Here is a 17,017-nt window from a genome sequence, read left to right on the forward strand (position 1 = left end):
TAAAGACCCACATCCACTTTCCATAAGTGCAACAAAACATGTTAACATCATATCTTGTTAAATTTCCATATGGCAGTGTTTCCAAGTGCATCTAGATGCATTAAGGATGTGGCTTGGATGAGAACTCACTCATTTTAAAGAGTCTTCCAAATGCCATGGTATGAAGCAAAAAAGAAGCATGGAAGTAAAGAGGAATATGTAACTAAACAACCTATTTTCCTAGGTGTAAAGTGGGTGGAAGAAGTTGACCTTGTTAAAAAAAACTTTGTTTAGAAAATCGTATTTTAGAAAACGACTAAAAGGGAACTGCAAAATGTTATGACAAACAAAACACTGTTTACACTCCCATACCACTGAGAGAATATAGGCATAGACTCAAAAAATACAAATTTGTCTGAGAGGGACCCATACATACACAGCTGCTGCTAATCAGGACAGTGCAAAGATGAGCTTTAAATCACCTTTGCACACACATACCAGTGACCTTTGCCCTATCCGGTTTGGCCACACCTCAGGATTTTTCTCCCCTAATCTTATACACGTGTGTTACATCATTCTCTGTCTAGGCATTGCAAGGTCCAGAACAGAGTGAGAGCCTTAGGCCTGGTCTACACTTAAAATTCTGGTGTACATGAAAAATTCACATCTCTAAGGCCTGGTCTACACTACGCGTTTAAACCGAATTTAGCAGCGTTAAACTGAATTAACCCTGCACTAGTCCACACAATGAAGCCCTTTATATCGATATAAAGGGCTCTTTAAACCGATTTCTGTACTCCTCCCCGATGAGGGGAGTAGCGCTGAAATTGGTATTGCCAAGTCGGATTAGGGTTAGTGTGACCGCAATTCGACGGTATTGGCCTCCAGGCGGTATCCCACAGTGTACCATTGTGACCGCTCTGGAAAGCGATCTGAACTCGGATGCACTGGCCAGGTAGACAGGAAAAGCCCCACGAACTTTTGAATTTCATTTCCTGCTTGCCCAGCATGGAGCGCTGATCAGCACGGGTGGCCATGCAGTTCCAAATCCAAAAAGAGCTCCAGCATGGACCGTATGGGAGATACTGGATCTGATCGCTGTATGGGGAGACAAATCTGTTCTATCAGAGCTGCATTCCAGAAGATGAAATGCCAAAGCATTTGAAAAAATCTCCAGGTTATGATAGACAGAGGCCACAGCAGGGATTCAAGACAGTGCTGTGTGACAACCGTAAAGGAAAGCCAAAGAATCAAATGGACGCTCATGGAGGGAGGGAGGGGGGACTGAGTCTCCAAAAAGCATTTGCGTTCTTGGCTGAGCTCCCAGTGCCTGAAGGATCAAAAACATTATTGCCAGTGGTTCATGGACTATGTCATCAATTTACCTCCCCTCCCCCTTCAAAGAAAAGGGAAAAAAAATAGTTTCTCGCCTCTTTTCAATGTCACCGTATGCTTACTGGATGCTGCTGGTAGACGCGGTGCTGCAGCGCTAAACAGCAGCATCCTCTCCCCTCCCCTCCCCAGTGGCAGATGGTACGGTACAAAATGACTGACTGCCGTCCTCGTCATCATCCTGTGAGTGCTCCTGGCTGGCCTCGGTGAGGTCGGCCGGGGGCACCTGGGCAAAAATGGGAAAGACTCCTGGTCATTCCCTTCTTTAAGCTTTGTGTCCTGGAGATTCAGTCCTGGCAGACGGTGCAATAGGGCTGGTAATTGTCCTCATCATAGCAGCTGGAGGCTGAGCTCCTCTCTCCCCCACTCCCTTTCATGTCTAATGGAGATTCTGGACTATCGTAGCAGCGGGAGGCTATGCTCCTCTCCCCCACCCTCCCTTTAATGAGTAATGGAGATGTCCTGCCTGGAATATCATAGCAGCTGGAGGCTGCCTCCCCCTCATTTTATCTCACTAAAAAGTCAGTGTTTCTTATTCCTGCATTCTTTATTACTTCATCACACAAATGGGGGGATAACTGCCACGGTAGTCAAGGAGGGGTGTGGGAGGAGGGAAGCAACAGGTGGGGATGTTGCAATTCATCATTTCTGCAGGATATCTGGGGCTCTGACATGGAGCAGCTGTGCTCTCTGGTTCTCTAGTAAACTTGCCCCATATTCTAGGCAGGACTGACTCTATTTTTAGACAAAACATAAAAGAGGGAATGACCTGGGAAGTCATTCACATTTTTGTCCATGCGCCCCCGGCCGACCTCAGCAAGGCCCGCCAGGAGCACCCATGACAGCAGCAGATGGTACAATATGACTGGTAACCGTCATCGCCAATTTCCAAAGCAGCAGACAGTGCAATAGGTAGGGCTAGTAACTGTCTCTGCTACCTTGCAAAGACAATTGAATGCTGCTGTGTAGCACTGCAGTACTGCCTCTGTCAGTAGCATCCAGTACACATACGGAGACAGTGAAAAAAGGCTAAACGAGCTCCATGGTTACCATGCTATAGTGTCTGCCAGGGCAATCCAGAGAAAAAGAACGCGAAATGATTGTCTGCCATTGCTTTCATGGAGGAAGTACTGAGTGACGACATTTACCCAGAATCACCCGCGACACTGTTTTTGCTCCATCATGCATTGTGATCTCAACCCAGAATTCCAATGGGTGGGGGAGACTGCAGGAACTATGGGATAGCTACCCACAATGCAACGCTCTGGAAATCGACGCTAGCCTCGGTACATGGACGCACACGGCCGAATTAATGTGCTTAGTGTGGCCGTGTGCACTAGACTTTATACAATCTGTTTTAAAAAACCAGTTTATGTAAAATCGGAATAATCCCGTAGTGTAGACATACCCTAAGTGCCATAGCTATGCTAAGCTCTGGTGTAGACGGCGGCTAAATCAATGGAAGAATGCTTTCACTGACAGTTGAGGAGGTAGATTAACAACTATAGCAACAGAAAACCCCCTACCAGCCCTGTAGGAAGCATTTACATGACACAGCTACAGTGGCATAGCTACGGCGCCATAGCTGTGCTGCTGAAATGACCATATAGTACAGACAAGCCTTACTTTTCTATTTCTAAACTGAGCAGCCAGCCAAGTAGCACTTTTATAGGAGGAATGATAGCATAAGAGTTTTGCTATTTCCTGTCACCACTGACTGGGCTGGCGCAAAGGAACTTAGAGAAACTAAACCAACAGGAAATCAATTGCCATTTATGGTGTTAAATTTTAATTCTTTTATGAACACATTATGATTTAAAACTGCAATTTCCAGTGAAACCTTGCATTAGTAATTAAAATTCCTCATTTATCTATCAATGAACCTTCATAGGGAAATGTGTATGACTCTTCAGTGAACACAGAACAGTCTCACACAATAAATGTGTAATTTTTATAAAATGTGAACTATCTGACTAGAAATTATCTACTTTCCCCACCATCGCTTCAAACTGCTCACCAGTGCCAAAGGGACTTTGTGTACGAATGCCACTCAGATCCTGCGTATTCATTGCATCCACTTGAAAAGCTGGGTACTCTGCAATTTGATCATTTATAAACTCCCCTTCATAAATACGCCCATTCTTGAAGACAAATCTCCCCTGAGGGGTGGGCAAGAGGGGGAGAAGAAGGGGAAGGGAGAGAGAAAGAGAGGCTCTTTTGTTTCATTTTGATGTAAATGTGCACATTTAGTAAAAGATCATTAGAAAAGAAATATGTCTGCAAGCACTTGGATTTCCTTCTGATCTAAATCAGGTTTAAACTGCAATATATAGACAGTGCAAAGTGAAGGATGATATTTATCTGCATGTGTAAAGTACTTTGAGATCAACCAATGAAAATCTGCTGCTGTGCTATATAAGTGCTAAAATGTTTTACTCTGAAACATCTGAGGAATAAGGATCTTTTCACTATGCTTCAAACTGTTGACAATTTTTCAAAATACTTTAACAGTCTGTCCCCATAACACCATAGCTGGAGATGGAAACAACCTATTAGCTAGAGTCCACCCCTGTGAGAAGGTGCATCAGACATTAAAAATGACCTTAGCCAGAAGGCCAACAGAAGGCAACGGTCATTTATCAGCCAAAAGGCTGATAATGTCAGACACATCTATTACACTGAAAAGCTTTTTGCTAAAATACATTTCACCATATACAAGAGATGTTCCTCCACTTGAAACTTATCCAGTGAGGTCTGTGGAAGGGCTCCTATCAACTTCATTGGGCATGTACATCAATGTGTGCATTCCAATACACTAAGGAAAACATGGTTTTCCTTACAGATACCTAGACATTTGCTATACAGAGCAGACCGAGCCTTAATTGCATTTCTATCTTTTTTTCCTCCTAATCACTTGCCAATACTCACAATGCCATGTTTTTTATTGAAAACCCATTCTCCATCATACATTGCTCCACTGGCATAGAAGAACCTTCCACGTCCATGACGATCCCCATTTACAAAATCCCCTACATATTCATTCCTCAAAGGATACTGAGACCCAGGAATTCTCTTCAGAAACCAGGAGTGGGTACCAGACCCATGCTGAAAAAAAACAAGCAATTACAAGAACTTTCTAAAGAGCTACTATTGGTGCAGATCTAAATTCATACAAAGGAATGGAACTACCTAGACTTTTTTTTGTTTTGTTTTAGGGTTACCATTGCTAATTCAGCTAAATGGGCTTCATTTAGCCCCAGGTTACCTTAGCTCCTACCATGTAACTCAGGACATGAAATCCACCAGGAGGCATGGTAGCAGCATTCCAGAGATGAACTAATTCAACATATCCTCCAGGCAGCCTTCATTGGCTGGTCTCCTATAGAAAATGGGCCCCAGTTTAGAGATGTCATTCCTTGGTCTGTGTGTCCTGCCAAGCAGCCAAAAGCTGTGCTGCTCTTGAGGCTAAACTCCCTGCCCATTTTATGTGGGGGTGAAAAGGAAGCAGCTCACTCCCATGCTCACCCCAACAAAATGATGGGGGAAGACTCAGAGAGGGGAATCTAATGGAGTTTTACACCAACCCCAGCCTGCTTCCATGGGTTCTTTCACAGGAGGGGACACTGGGGAGCTAGATCTTCAGGTCACCACTCAGACCAGGTGATATTTTCACTTTAAACTGTCTTAAAATACTGAATGTATATACTAAGCTATAAGAATTAACAAAGTGAGGTCTATATTAGCATAAATAAAATCAACTATGCAAATGACCTGTATATGTAAACAGTTTTATTATTTTCACTGAAGTTTACATGAAATATAAAACCTGTTTCTATATAATTAACTGGAGAGTGTGGAGAAACATCACTGGGTAGATCGGCCCTGTAAGAGAGTTAGGCTCAGACCCACCTTGCCAGCTGCCTCCCCAACATAACAGGCTTTAAGACTAATAAAAGGGAGGGCTGGTCTACATTACGGGGGAAAATCGATCTCAGATACGCAACTTCAGCTACATTATTCACGTAGCTGAAGTCGAAGTATCTAAGATTGAATTACTCACCGTCCTCACAGCGCGGGATTGATGTCCGCGGCTCCCCATGTCGACTCCGCAACTCCGTTTGGGTTGTTGGAGTTCCGGAATCGACATAAGCGCGTTCGGGGATCGATATATCGTGTCTAGATGAGACGCGATATCGATCCCCGAGCAATCGATTGCTACCCGCCGATATGGCGGGTAGTGAAGACGTAGCCGGAGTCTACTCAGCTCAATTCAGGAAGGGAGATAGACCTGCAGGGAGTAAGAAGACCCCTGAAAGGGACCCAGGGTCAGGGGAAAGGACTTAGAAGGGTGAACTCCACACCAGCAAGATGGAGAGGCAGGAGCAGAAGTCTCCCAAGGAAGAGGTTTGAGGAAACATTAGGCAGCAGAAACTGGGTTTTGGGAAAGAAAAGTTGAATCCAGCCTAAGGAAATGCAGAGTCAGAGAAAAATGTGTTTTAAGTTGATACTTTAACTATGATCTTGTTTTAATAAACCAGACCCCAATAAGGGGTGTTATCTGATTTCTGAATGGCTGGGTCCAGTTTTAGGGAAGCCCAAGAAGGGGGAACTGAGGTAGTGGCAGGGTCCAGTGCTGTACTGGGTAAGGCTCCCCCCTTACACCCCTAAGCTTTCACTCTAAAGCCTCCTTCTAAATATCCTGCAGCCAAAAAGATTTAATTTTTATTATGGGGAGGATTTATATTTTCCTTTGGTTGGTGTGTAAAATTAAGTTACCTTTTCATAAAAACAAGTCAGCAGCATGGTTTAATATTGGACTTTTGCTAGTTATAACTAATAACATGAAAAGAAATTTATGAGTAAAACATTCCTGTATCTACCATTAGCAGACTCATACTAAGCTTCTTTACTCCTGTATGAATCGATGCATCTAATCTTACCAGCGTAAGAGTCAGGTATTGAATTAAAGTGGGGCAGTACCTGTATGCCATTTACCCACTGTCCAGTATACTCCTGGTTAGTCGTCAGCCATCTCATCCTTCCTTCCCCATGACGCACATTTTTTTCCCATTGACCTTCATAGATATTTCCAGATTTATAACTACAAGAAACCAAATGAATAAGGAAGTTAATTACTCAGCTATCATATACACTAACAAGGTATAATGGCAGTTAGGTGCCTAAATCCACCAATTTATAACAAGAGTTACATCTTGTTGCTCGGAAAAAAACAGTAATACTGGGATAGATTTACAGTGGTGACACCACTACATTCTGATTTTTCCTTTGTTTATGATTGCAATATATACTACCTAAAAGAAAACATTCCCAGTTGACTACATTTAATAATAAATATCAATTATAATATATTAGGACTCCAATAATTCAAAGGTCATTCAGGGCATCTGGCTTAGCAGACTTTGAAAACTAGGCTCAGCATGTATCTTCTGAAGTCAAACTCCAACACACAAAAAACTAGGGACTGACATCCTCCTTTGTTGGCATCTCTTGAGAAAGCTAACCTGCTGTCTGTAACTGGAGAAGGTGTCCAGCAGGTTTAGAAGGCTGTGCTCTGGATCAGCTAACAGAGTACAGATGTAAAAAATGTAAACATTCCTGACCAACTCCCCCAATTATCAATTTATCCACATCAGCATTTGTTTGGTGAAGTCTGACGTCAGTGCATGAAGACTTCACATTCTGTCAAACCTCAGAAGATAGTAGTAAAAATCTCAGTCATCCTAAAATTTGTCTGAGGATAGCATGCCATAAACAATCAACCAAAACACCCTCTCATGCACAATCCCACAAAAGAATTCATTTGTTTGTGAGGGGAGAATGACGGGTGTTACCATGCAATCAAGAAGAATTCTTTTAAAGAGATGTTTCTATTTATTGCTGCCAGTCTTTGATTGTTTTATCTTTAGTTGTTTTCTTTGTAGGAATGAAGAAGAAAAAAGCTTACCCAGGTAAAAATTAAAGCCATATACTAGGCCTGGTTCTTCACTGTTCTTGCACCTTCCATAGTCATTTAGTCCTGTGCAAAGAAGGGCAAGGTAAATATAAAATTCTACCATTCTGAGTTGGTAGCATTTTCACCCCTCTGAATGACTACACGAACTGCAAGGCAGTAGAGAATCAGGCCCAGTACATGGAACAAAGGATTAAACTGTGTGAGCCAAATACAAATAAATTAATTCTGAAGATGTGCTGAACAAACATGTTATACCTACCATCTTATCCCCCAGCCATCTTTGATGTTGTTTACCCAGTCACCTTCATACCAGGAAGTACCTTCCCGATTATAATAAATGGTACCCTGAAACAAAGAGTATGAGCGGTTTAATTAATCAATACTTAAATATTCACATAAATGTTTTCAGGTAAAATTATATACCATGGACACAGACAAGTAGGAACTTGGGTGGACTTCACCTCACCCCAAAGTTTAAGGACTGGATTAAGAAAGAAAAAGCGGAGTTTGAAATAAGCAGCTTGTTTTTCCTCTCTATTAAAAGTCGACAAATTTAGTTATGGCACAAAACTACCCAAAGTGATATTCAAGAGCTATAATTTTATTATTGTTTAATTCTAGCTCTCCCGAAATAAAAAGTTGTCATCAACCCTGTATATGTCAAATATACCAATCATCACTTGTATTCAACTATTCTCTCAGCAGTCGCTACGAAAAAAAGACTCAATTTATGTTAAAAGCAACCAAAAGTCCAAAATTTTTAAAAATGATATCCTGCTATTTTCACCATTAGCTACATGCTAAGAGAGACCAAGCATGTAGGTGTTCAAAAATGTTAAAAATTATATTTAGCCAAACAATGCTAAATGGCTTCAAACCCTTTGGAAATGCTTTCACCAATCTATTCTATTCTATATAGGTGCTTATACTGCCCTTATCAATACAGTATGTGAGCACCTTTCAGTAATGCATCAGGTGATCTGCATGACATTGGTTGTGTGTTTGTTCTTTCCTCTTCACCCCACCTGGAGAAGCATTTTCAGTGAAGTGTTTTATTTTGGTAGGTTTTTGGTTTTTTTAACATGTCTTGCTGTGATTTATGTTAAAGAAGGCAAGGTCAAAGAAACGCGTATACTTGGAGTGCAATGATGATCCTTAGTTCCTGGGGGAGTTCATTCCACAGCTACCAAGAAAGTTCTGTCTCTCACACAGACAAGATCTACTCTTACTGCAAAGAGTTCCACTGTGCTAGAAGACACTGTGGCCTGCGTCCCAGAGCTTTAGGCATTCTTTAAATATCCTGGGCTAAGGCCATGGAGCGCCTTGAAGATAAGGACCAAGACCTTGAATCTAATTCAAAATTCTGTGGAAAGCCAATGTAGAAAGTGGAGGACAGGTCTGATGTGCTTGCAGTGACCTATGTTGTGGAGTTTCCTAGGTGCTGAAAACTTCATGCCCAGGTTTGTCACACTGCTGTAGTCCAGCCGAGAAGTAGTAAGGTGTGAATAACTGAGGTCAGGTCATCATCTGCCAGTATGGGATGGAGTCTCTTAGCCATTGGAGATGATAGATAGCATTACTTGCAGATAGCAGCTATGTGAGAGTGCAGCATCATCAAGTAATCCAAAAGTATTCCTAGACTACAGACCAAATTGACTGTTTGTGGGTGTGTATCTTCAATCAAAGGAGATTACACCATGGCTACAGGCTCTTCCAAATGCTTTCCTCTACCCACCAGCATCACTTGTCTTGCTTGGGTTCAGCTTCAGCTGGCTGTTCTTCATGAGTTGAAGGCCATCTTGGTGGTAGTGGTGTAGCTGTATGTGGTGAAGACTAGGTAGAGCTGTGTGTCATCTAGATATTGCTGGCACTTGAGTTCCTGACATCTGACCACTTCACCTAGTGATTGCATGTAGATGCTGAAAAGGACTGTAGAGAGAGAAATGATTCTTCTGGGACTCCACAACCGAGTGGACTAGTGGGTGGAGGTGCAGTTTCCCCATCACTACAAAGTTTGAGTCCTCCAGGGAAAACTCAAACCATACCAGCACATTACCCTGGGCCCCTGCAACCTCTCTCAGGTGAGAGAGCAGTACCTCATGGTCTGTTGACTGTTGCAGACAGGCCCAAGAGAATGAGAATGGACATCTGTCCTCTGTCTACTGACAGGAGGAGATCATTCATCAGTGCCAATAAAGCAGTTTGAGTTCCATGTCCTGGCCTGAATCCTGAATCTGTTCTAGCTGTGACTTAACTAAATCTGGAAATAAGGCATGAATTTTTACAGTGAGGGTAATTAACCACTGGAACAATTTATCAGGGTTGAGGTGGATTCTACATCACTGGCAATTTTTAAGTCAAAGTTGCATGTTTTTCTAAAATATCTGCTCTAGTTCAAACAGGGATTATTTCAATGAAGTTGTATGGCCCGTGTAATGCAGAAGGTTAGACTAAACAATCATTGTGGTCCATTCTGACCTCAGAATCTATTAACTACAGTAAGCAGACTGAGATAAAGCAGCAGTACTCTGACTCATCCAGAGTTCCACTTTAACTTCTAGAGCCAGTTCTGCAATGGCATCCTTCAGAAGGCATAGGACACAACTGGGATGCTGCCCTAATTGTTCTGTTCTCTTCCTCTGGACAGTTCTCTCAGTGTCATTTCTTCCTCCAGACCGTGTTTCTGGTCTGCTCAGTTGTCTGCAATAAGTACTTTTAACAACAGATCTCAAATGTATCCCAGAATCCTTTGTACCAGTTACAGACGTGCTTCAAATGAGGCAACATAACAAATGTCACAAAGGATTCTGAGACACAGCTGATAAAGATTCCCACTGCTCATGACTGAGCAGAAACAAGGACAACATTCTGGAGGGCTGAATAAATATATAATAAAATGTAGTCCTTACAGAGCTTGACATATTTCGAATGCTTTACAAACATCCACTAATACTGTACTTCCTGAGGGTGTTACAACAGTGTAACTCCTCACTTAAAGTCATCCTGGTTAACATTGTTTCGTTCTTACGTTGCTGATCAACTAGGAAACATGCTCGTTTAAAGTTGTGCAATGCTCCCTTCTAACATCGTTTGGCAGCCACCTGCTTTTTCCACTGCTTGCAGGAAGAGCAGCCCATTGCAGCGAGCTGGTGGGGGCTTGGAACCAGGGTGGACCAGCAGACTCCCTGTCAGCTCCCTGCTCCCCTAAGCTCTCTGTGCAGCAGCTGCCCAGCAGGCTAGCAATTGCAGCTGTCCGTCCCTCCCTCCCCCTGCCATGTGCTGCTCCTGCCCTCTGCCTTGGAGCTGCTCCCTGAGACTCCTGCTTGCTGGGGGGCTATGGGGGGCTAATGTCAGGGTGTCCCCCTCCCCCTGCACCCCACTTACTCCATCTTCCATAGAGCAGGGGAGACACATGACAGGGCTCAGGACACGAGGGAGTTTGCTGGCAGCAGCAGCTGCGTTCTCAGTAAGCGGATCTAATTAACAAGGTAGTGCACTTAAAGGGGAAGCATGCATCTCTCTCACACACACCGTGTGTCTCTCTGTCTGCGATGCTCTCTCCCCTTCCTCCATTCCTGCTGCCTTGTAGAGAGTTGACCCTTGAGGGCTCAGCCACTTGCTAGTTCATCATTTAGCAGTAAGGAATTCCCTGGAAAATATCCCACCCTCTGACTCCTCCACCTCAACCAAGCTTCACAATCATCATCACTGTGTACCAGCATTAAATTGTCTAAAACTTATACTGTCTCTGTCTGTGTGTGTGTGTGTGTGTGTAGTGTGTATATATATAATATAGTCTTTTGTCTGGTGAAAAAAAATTCCCTGGAACCTAACTCCCTCATTTACATTAATTCTTATGGGGAAATTGGATTCACTTGACATCAGTTTGCTTAAAGTTGCATTTTTCAGGAACATAACTACACAACTACAACATTAACTATACGATTATGATAGAGCAAAAACTCCATGACCATACAGAAGTGAGCATCCAGATTGGCCCGTTGGTGAACATCTAGAGCAGCCTGTGCTATTCAAGTGCCTCTTAGAGATGATGCACAAGGACCTACATGTTCAAAAGTGACCAGTGATTCTGGGTACCTCAATTTATTGGTGTCCAACTTGAAACATCTTAAAGAGGCCTGATTTTCAGAAAATGCTGAGAACCCACCTCTTACAATAAGCCTCAATTTAAGTTGGGCATACAAAATCACTAGCTTTTTTTAAAATTTAGGCCTGCATGCTAATCCCACAGTACTTAGACTAAAGACTTCGCTATTGTCATAATTATTATTAGCATACTTAAGCTACTATCTTCAGCACATTTGGGCAGCAAAATTTGGCTAACTGCTCTCTCAGCAAAGTATTTTGTGCCATTATTGCCAATATTTATGAAACAGCCTCTGGTTCTTCGCCTCTTGATCAGCTTGGTCATCATCTAACTAGAGCTTCCTAAAAGGGCAGGTAACATATATATTTACTAGTTAATATTAAGGCAGAAAGTTGGGGTGTTCAAACAATGCATCCCTTTTAACAGAAAAGAAGGCCTTGCCCCACCAAGACCACTCATTTTAATTAACATATGCTACATCAGACATATTTCATTAGGATAATTCATAGTTTATGTACCAGTTGAGTCCCACTTAAATCCCCCACATAAATGATGCAGAAGCCCTGTGCTAACCCTTTGTATTGACTTTGATCCCAGATGTCACTGGTCCAGATGATAAGTTCATCAGTGCATTTCTTATTTACCTTTCCATGTCTTTTGCCTTCACACCATTGGCCAATGTATGAAACTGGATGGGTGCCACACTTGTAAATGCCAAAGCCATGTCTGACTCCATTCTTCACCTCTCCTTCATACATGCTGCCATCAGGCCATGTGTAACTGCCATTACACATCTGCACATTCTTAACAAAATTCCCCTAGGAGATTAAATTATAAATTGATTACTCTCTCAAGTGAGACAGTAGTATACTCATTACTCCTCCTGGCTGTAAGGGAGATGAGAGTAAACGTTTGCGGGAGACAGTATGTAGGGTATGGGCTAAGCTGTCCTGAAGGAAGGGCCCTAGGAGCAGCCAAGCCCAAGGAGAAGTTCTGAGTTGCACAGTATGTTATTTTATTGTTGATTTGTTTGTAAAAAAGCCAAACCGCAGGAAGGAGGCAAGTCTGGACTTTACAGTGCATGCACTGTGTTTGTAGAGCAAGCTGGGAAAGGCACCTGTTAACAGTGCACAAACAGGAAAAAACACAACTAACTCTAGGTACATTTTGTGTGTTCTTTAAATTTAATACACAGCCAATACAATAAGTTTGCTATTGCCACCTGCAATCATCTAACCTACATGCTTTCCTATAATTTGCTTGTATAGATTGTAATCAGCTGTATGATACTTTAAAATTATTTACATTGCACTTTACCTCATACTTCACTCCATCAGCCCATGTATAAGTCCCGTGTCCATGCATGAGTCCTTCGGAAAACATGCCCTTCAAAATAATACACATACTATTGTTTTTATTCCTTTATCACAACTTAGGTCTATAGCTATTAAGTAGTTTGAGGAGAAGTAACATGTTTTAATTAACTCCCCGCTAACTATCAGCACTAAAAGAACTAACTTTTGAATATCAGCAGCCCTTAGAAACTACAGAATCCACTATTCAATACACACAAAATTTAGATGTGCAGTTCTCAATGAAGTCAAAGAGAATAGCAGCATGTCCTCCTCTAGGGGAAGAATTTTCCCATTACATTTTGGGTACATTTACACAGCAAGCCTCCAATCCCGAGTCAACAGACTCAGGCTCACCGGGCTTGTGCTACCACACTACAAATAGCTGTGTAGACCTTGGAGATCAGGGTGGAACTCAAGCACTGAAGCCCATGCAAACCCCCCTCCCTAGGCTTCAGCGCCTGAGCTGCAATGCCTGTGCAGCTACTTTTAGCATCATAGCACAAGCCTAAGTCTGTTGACCCAGGCATGGAGCCTTGCTGCCACAGGCTTTGAAGTTGTACCCTAAGTGCCTTGCCAAAGATGTACCCATAAACAGAATGCTGATCTACTCACTCTGTATATATTTCCTCCCTGAAAATATGCTACACCTTCTCCATCATATAATCCATGGACTTTTTCTCCTTCATAGCTACAAAGAAAACAAACTAACGATGAAATAATCAAATCACTACAAGTAAACCAGAAACAGAAGTTAAAAAATAATGACTAATTACTTTCCGACAAAAGCCAAATTACATTGTTAGCATCTGTTAAGTTCCATTCTGGAAGAAGTGGGGTGAAAGCATATACTGTATTTTGCTACTGGGTGGAACATCAGGCTTGCTCCCATTTCAAGACCAAAGTACTGGCAGGAAGTGGGCACCCCTCTGCACATTATGCACCTCACTCTAAATGTTAAGCAGCACCAAGTATTATGTAATTACACTAGTGTATTCACTTTATATAGAAAACTACATGTACACTTACAGTGAAATTCATTTTACACAAATAAAGTAAGAAGAATCAGGCTTTATGATGGGGAAGCAAGAATCTAGAGCCAGGGCACAGGGCTGCAATACAGCTCTCCATCCACAATAAGCACTACTATTATGGAGTATTAAGGCCACTTGAACTCTGATAATATGGGCCCATCACCATTGGCACCCTCTTTTCAGTAACTTATGCCAACACCCCTTGCACAGCCAGTCTGCTGGTGTTCTACTACACAGTGGGTCTTAAATGGAGCAGACAACTTTGTGCATACACACACATTCTAGTTACCACTACCCTGTCTTGCAGTGCATTTGTGTCTGATGTCTATCTGCCTTTTAGACTGTAAACTTCACAAGACAGGAGCTATGTCCATGAGTATGTTTTGTACAATACCAAGCACACCACAGGTACTTAAATAGTAAATCCTTAGCTAGTGGATGTGTTTTTAACTAAACTGACATGTTTTTAACATACTTTTCTACAATAAGTTGAGTTAGAATAGGCTCCTCATAATACTGAGCTGCTTCTTGGATCAGAGGTTCTTCCATCTCTTTTGATTCTTCTTGGGATTCTAAAGAGCTTGCTTGTGCTTCCTCTGCTTGATTCAATGATGTCTGGACATATGACAGCTGCACTGAAGAACTACCTTCAAATGAAGTATCAGGTGGAGGAGGAGGGGCAAGTGTTAACTTCTCTGTTTTTTTGCCATCTTTCTTCTTATCTTTAGCCATTGCCACTGAATTGCCTCAAAGCTACGCTTTTCTGAACAAAAGGCTTTAGCTTCTTTTGCCTATTCTTTACATCAGAAGTTTAGTTTTCAGAATCTGAAATCATTTAACTGAAAAACGAAAAAGCAAACATGGTAAAAATCTAATTTCTCTCCCCTCATTGCCTCTAAAAACAATATTTTTAAAAGTTTTTTTTCTGTATGGTAATTGCAACCATTTCCTAAAAGTATTTAAAGTAGAAGTGTTAGATGTTTCATGAGCTTCTAGAGCAGTGGTTCTCAACCAGGGGTATACATACCCCAAGGGGTACATAGAGGTCTTCCAGGGGTCACATCAACTCACCTAGATATTTGCCTAGTTTTACAACAGGCTACATAAGAAGCACTAGCAAAGTCGGTACAAACTAAAATTTTATACAATTACTTGTTTATACTGCTCTATATACTATACACTAAAATGTAAGTACAATATATTCCAATTGATTTTTTTTTATAATTATATGGTAACAATGAGAAAGTAAGCATTTTCAATAACAGTGTGCTGTGACATGTTTGTATTTTGATGTCCGATTGTGTAACCAACTGAACTGTAACTTGGGGTACACAAGACAAATCAGAAAAGGATATAGTAGTGCGGAAAGGTTGAGAACCACTGTTCTAGGGAAACAAGGGGTGGCAGGAATGCACTAGATTCCATTAATACTTTTTGGGGAAATAATGGGTTACAGATTCACCTGATACCTGTAACACACAACATGACAGTTTCTGGAAATAAGGTAATGCCACGTATTTGTGACCCCAAAGGATTATGTGAAAAATCACAGAACAATGTGGTTGTCTAGAATCATGACTCCCACTGTTTTGTGGTTAAATCTGCATGGCTTATTATTCCTGATTCTGTAAGGCAGTGATATTAAATGCTCTATTAGGTAGGAATGATTATGGGGCAATTAAAAACACACTCATTAAACCGCCAGGGGTATCTGGTTAAAGCAAATGTAAAATTGTATTAGTTCAAAAGATGGTGGAAAATTTACAAACCTCCTGCAAACCCAAGCTGCGGTTCTGTTGCAGCTAGCAGGGTGTGGAGATTCCTGAGACTAATTTCTCCAAGCTAGAAAACTTCTCTAGAAGGAGATGGCAATTTACCCCCGGCTCCTCAGCTACATTTGCAAAGACACCTGAGGCGACTGTCTCATCACTGGATTCTCTGTCCCCCAGCACCCACAACAAACCGGGAAGAAAAATCAATATGGGATGCCTAGGAACAGCTGCGCCCGAGGGTCTCCGGCGGGCGCGTTTAGCAGCCCCCAGGACGGCTGGCCCGGCAGCACGAGGCTCCTGGCTCCTCTCCACGCTGGCTCGGTCGCCCACCACACAGCGGGGAGCCAGGACCCCCCCTGCTCGGTCCCCAGGGTTCCGGCCAACGCCCGGGGCCTCCTCTGCGCAAACCGGAGGGTGGCGAGGACGAGCTGTTTCGGGGCCCGTCTCTCCGGCTCCTGCCACAGCGTCCTACGCCCGGCGCCAGTAACCATAGTAACCGCCAGCAGGGCAGGAAGCCACTCACTCATCTTCTTAAAGGGACCGCCGCCAATTTCCCTCTCCCCAAGTCATGGGCTAGACAACCCCCTCCGGCGGGCGGGGCGCCGCACCGGCTTTGCTGTGCGCGCCTAGTACAGCAGCCCCAGCCTGCAAGCTGGAATGGCCCCTCCGCTCCCAACGCCTCTGGCTCCCAGCTGGCAGTAATGCCCATGCCAGAATCGGAGACATGTTTTTCCTACCCGAGGGACTGCAGCACAGGCAGGCACGAGGGGAGGTATTTTTCTTCTAGTGGCCCCGACCCACTGTTTCCTTTTGGTTTCTTTGCACCACCATGATGGTTTTAGATTATTTCTGCAATACAGGAGGTACTACAGTAAAGAAAGCTGGCTCTAGGCCTCAGCCTGCCTTTTGGAAGACGTTTGGATACTTAGCAGCTGTTCTGCGCTTCCCCTAATAAGCTCAAGAGTACTTTATTCATGGTACAGCATCATGCCCACATCACATACAGGGAAACCAAGGAACAGAGGTAGATTTAAGTAGATTCTGCCCAACTTAACACAATTCAATAATATAGCCAGGAAGAGAATGCACATCTTCTACTTTGCATTTCCACATGCTATCCCAGGGGTAGGCAACCTATGGCACTCATGCCAAAGGCGGCACACGAGCTGATTTTCAGTGGCACTCATGCTGCCTGGGTCCTAGCCACTGGTCCGGGGGAGCTCTGTATTTTAATTTAGTTTTAAATGAAGCTTCTTAAACATTTAAAAAGCCTTATTTACTTTACATACAACAATAGTTTAGTTATATATTATAGACTTACAGAAAGAGACCTAAAAATGTTAAAATGTATTACTAGCATGCAAAACCTTAAATCAGAGTGAATAAATGAAGACTCGGCCCACCAC

The 17,017-nt window shown here is 42.8% G+C and overlaps 1 protein-coding gene across 9 annotated transcripts in view; it reads right to left on the minus strand.

Moving 5' to 3' along the window:
* LOC127057713 (radial spoke head 10 homolog B2-like) overlaps nucleotides 1-16,055 on the minus strand; it is a 60,008-nt gene extending 43,953 nt beyond the window's left edge. For 7 of the 9 annotated variants that reach the window (XR_007776160.1, XR_007776159.1, XM_050966711.1 and 4 more), the window contains exons 1-9: nucleotides 15,609-16,055; nucleotides 14,315-14,678; nucleotides 13,421-13,496; nucleotides 12,771-12,839; nucleotides 12,098-12,271; nucleotides 7,605-7,690; nucleotides 6,352-6,472; nucleotides 4,300-4,476; nucleotides 3,389-3,530 (exon numbers count right to left, since the gene is read on the minus strand). Coding sequence is in view for 7 of the 9 variants with exons in the window: in XM_050966711.1 (XP_050822668.1) it covers nucleotides 3,389-3,530; nucleotides 4,300-4,476; nucleotides 6,352-6,472; nucleotides 7,605-7,690; nucleotides 12,098-12,271; nucleotides 12,771-12,839; nucleotides 13,421-13,496; nucleotides 14,315-14,571 (1,102 nt within the window). In the remaining 2 variants the exon portion in view is untranslated. The remainder of the gene's footprint in view (nucleotides 1-3,388; nucleotides 3,531-4,299; nucleotides 4,477-6,351; nucleotides 6,473-7,604; nucleotides 7,691-12,097; nucleotides 12,272-12,770; nucleotides 12,840-13,420; nucleotides 13,497-14,314; nucleotides 14,679-15,608) is intronic. The other 2 variants (XM_050966714.1, XM_050966715.1) reach the window with 2 other exon arrangements.
* Between the last annotated feature and the right edge of the window lie 962 nt (nucleotides 16,056-17,017).

The sequence above is a fragment of the Gopherus flavomarginatus genome, chromosome 9 (assembly GCF_025201925.1).
Source record: "Gopherus flavomarginatus isolate rGopFla2 chromosome 9, rGopFla2.mat.asm, whole genome shotgun sequence".
Classification (NCBI taxonomy): domain Eukaryota; kingdom Metazoa; phylum Chordata; order Testudines; family Testudinidae; genus Gopherus; species Gopherus flavomarginatus.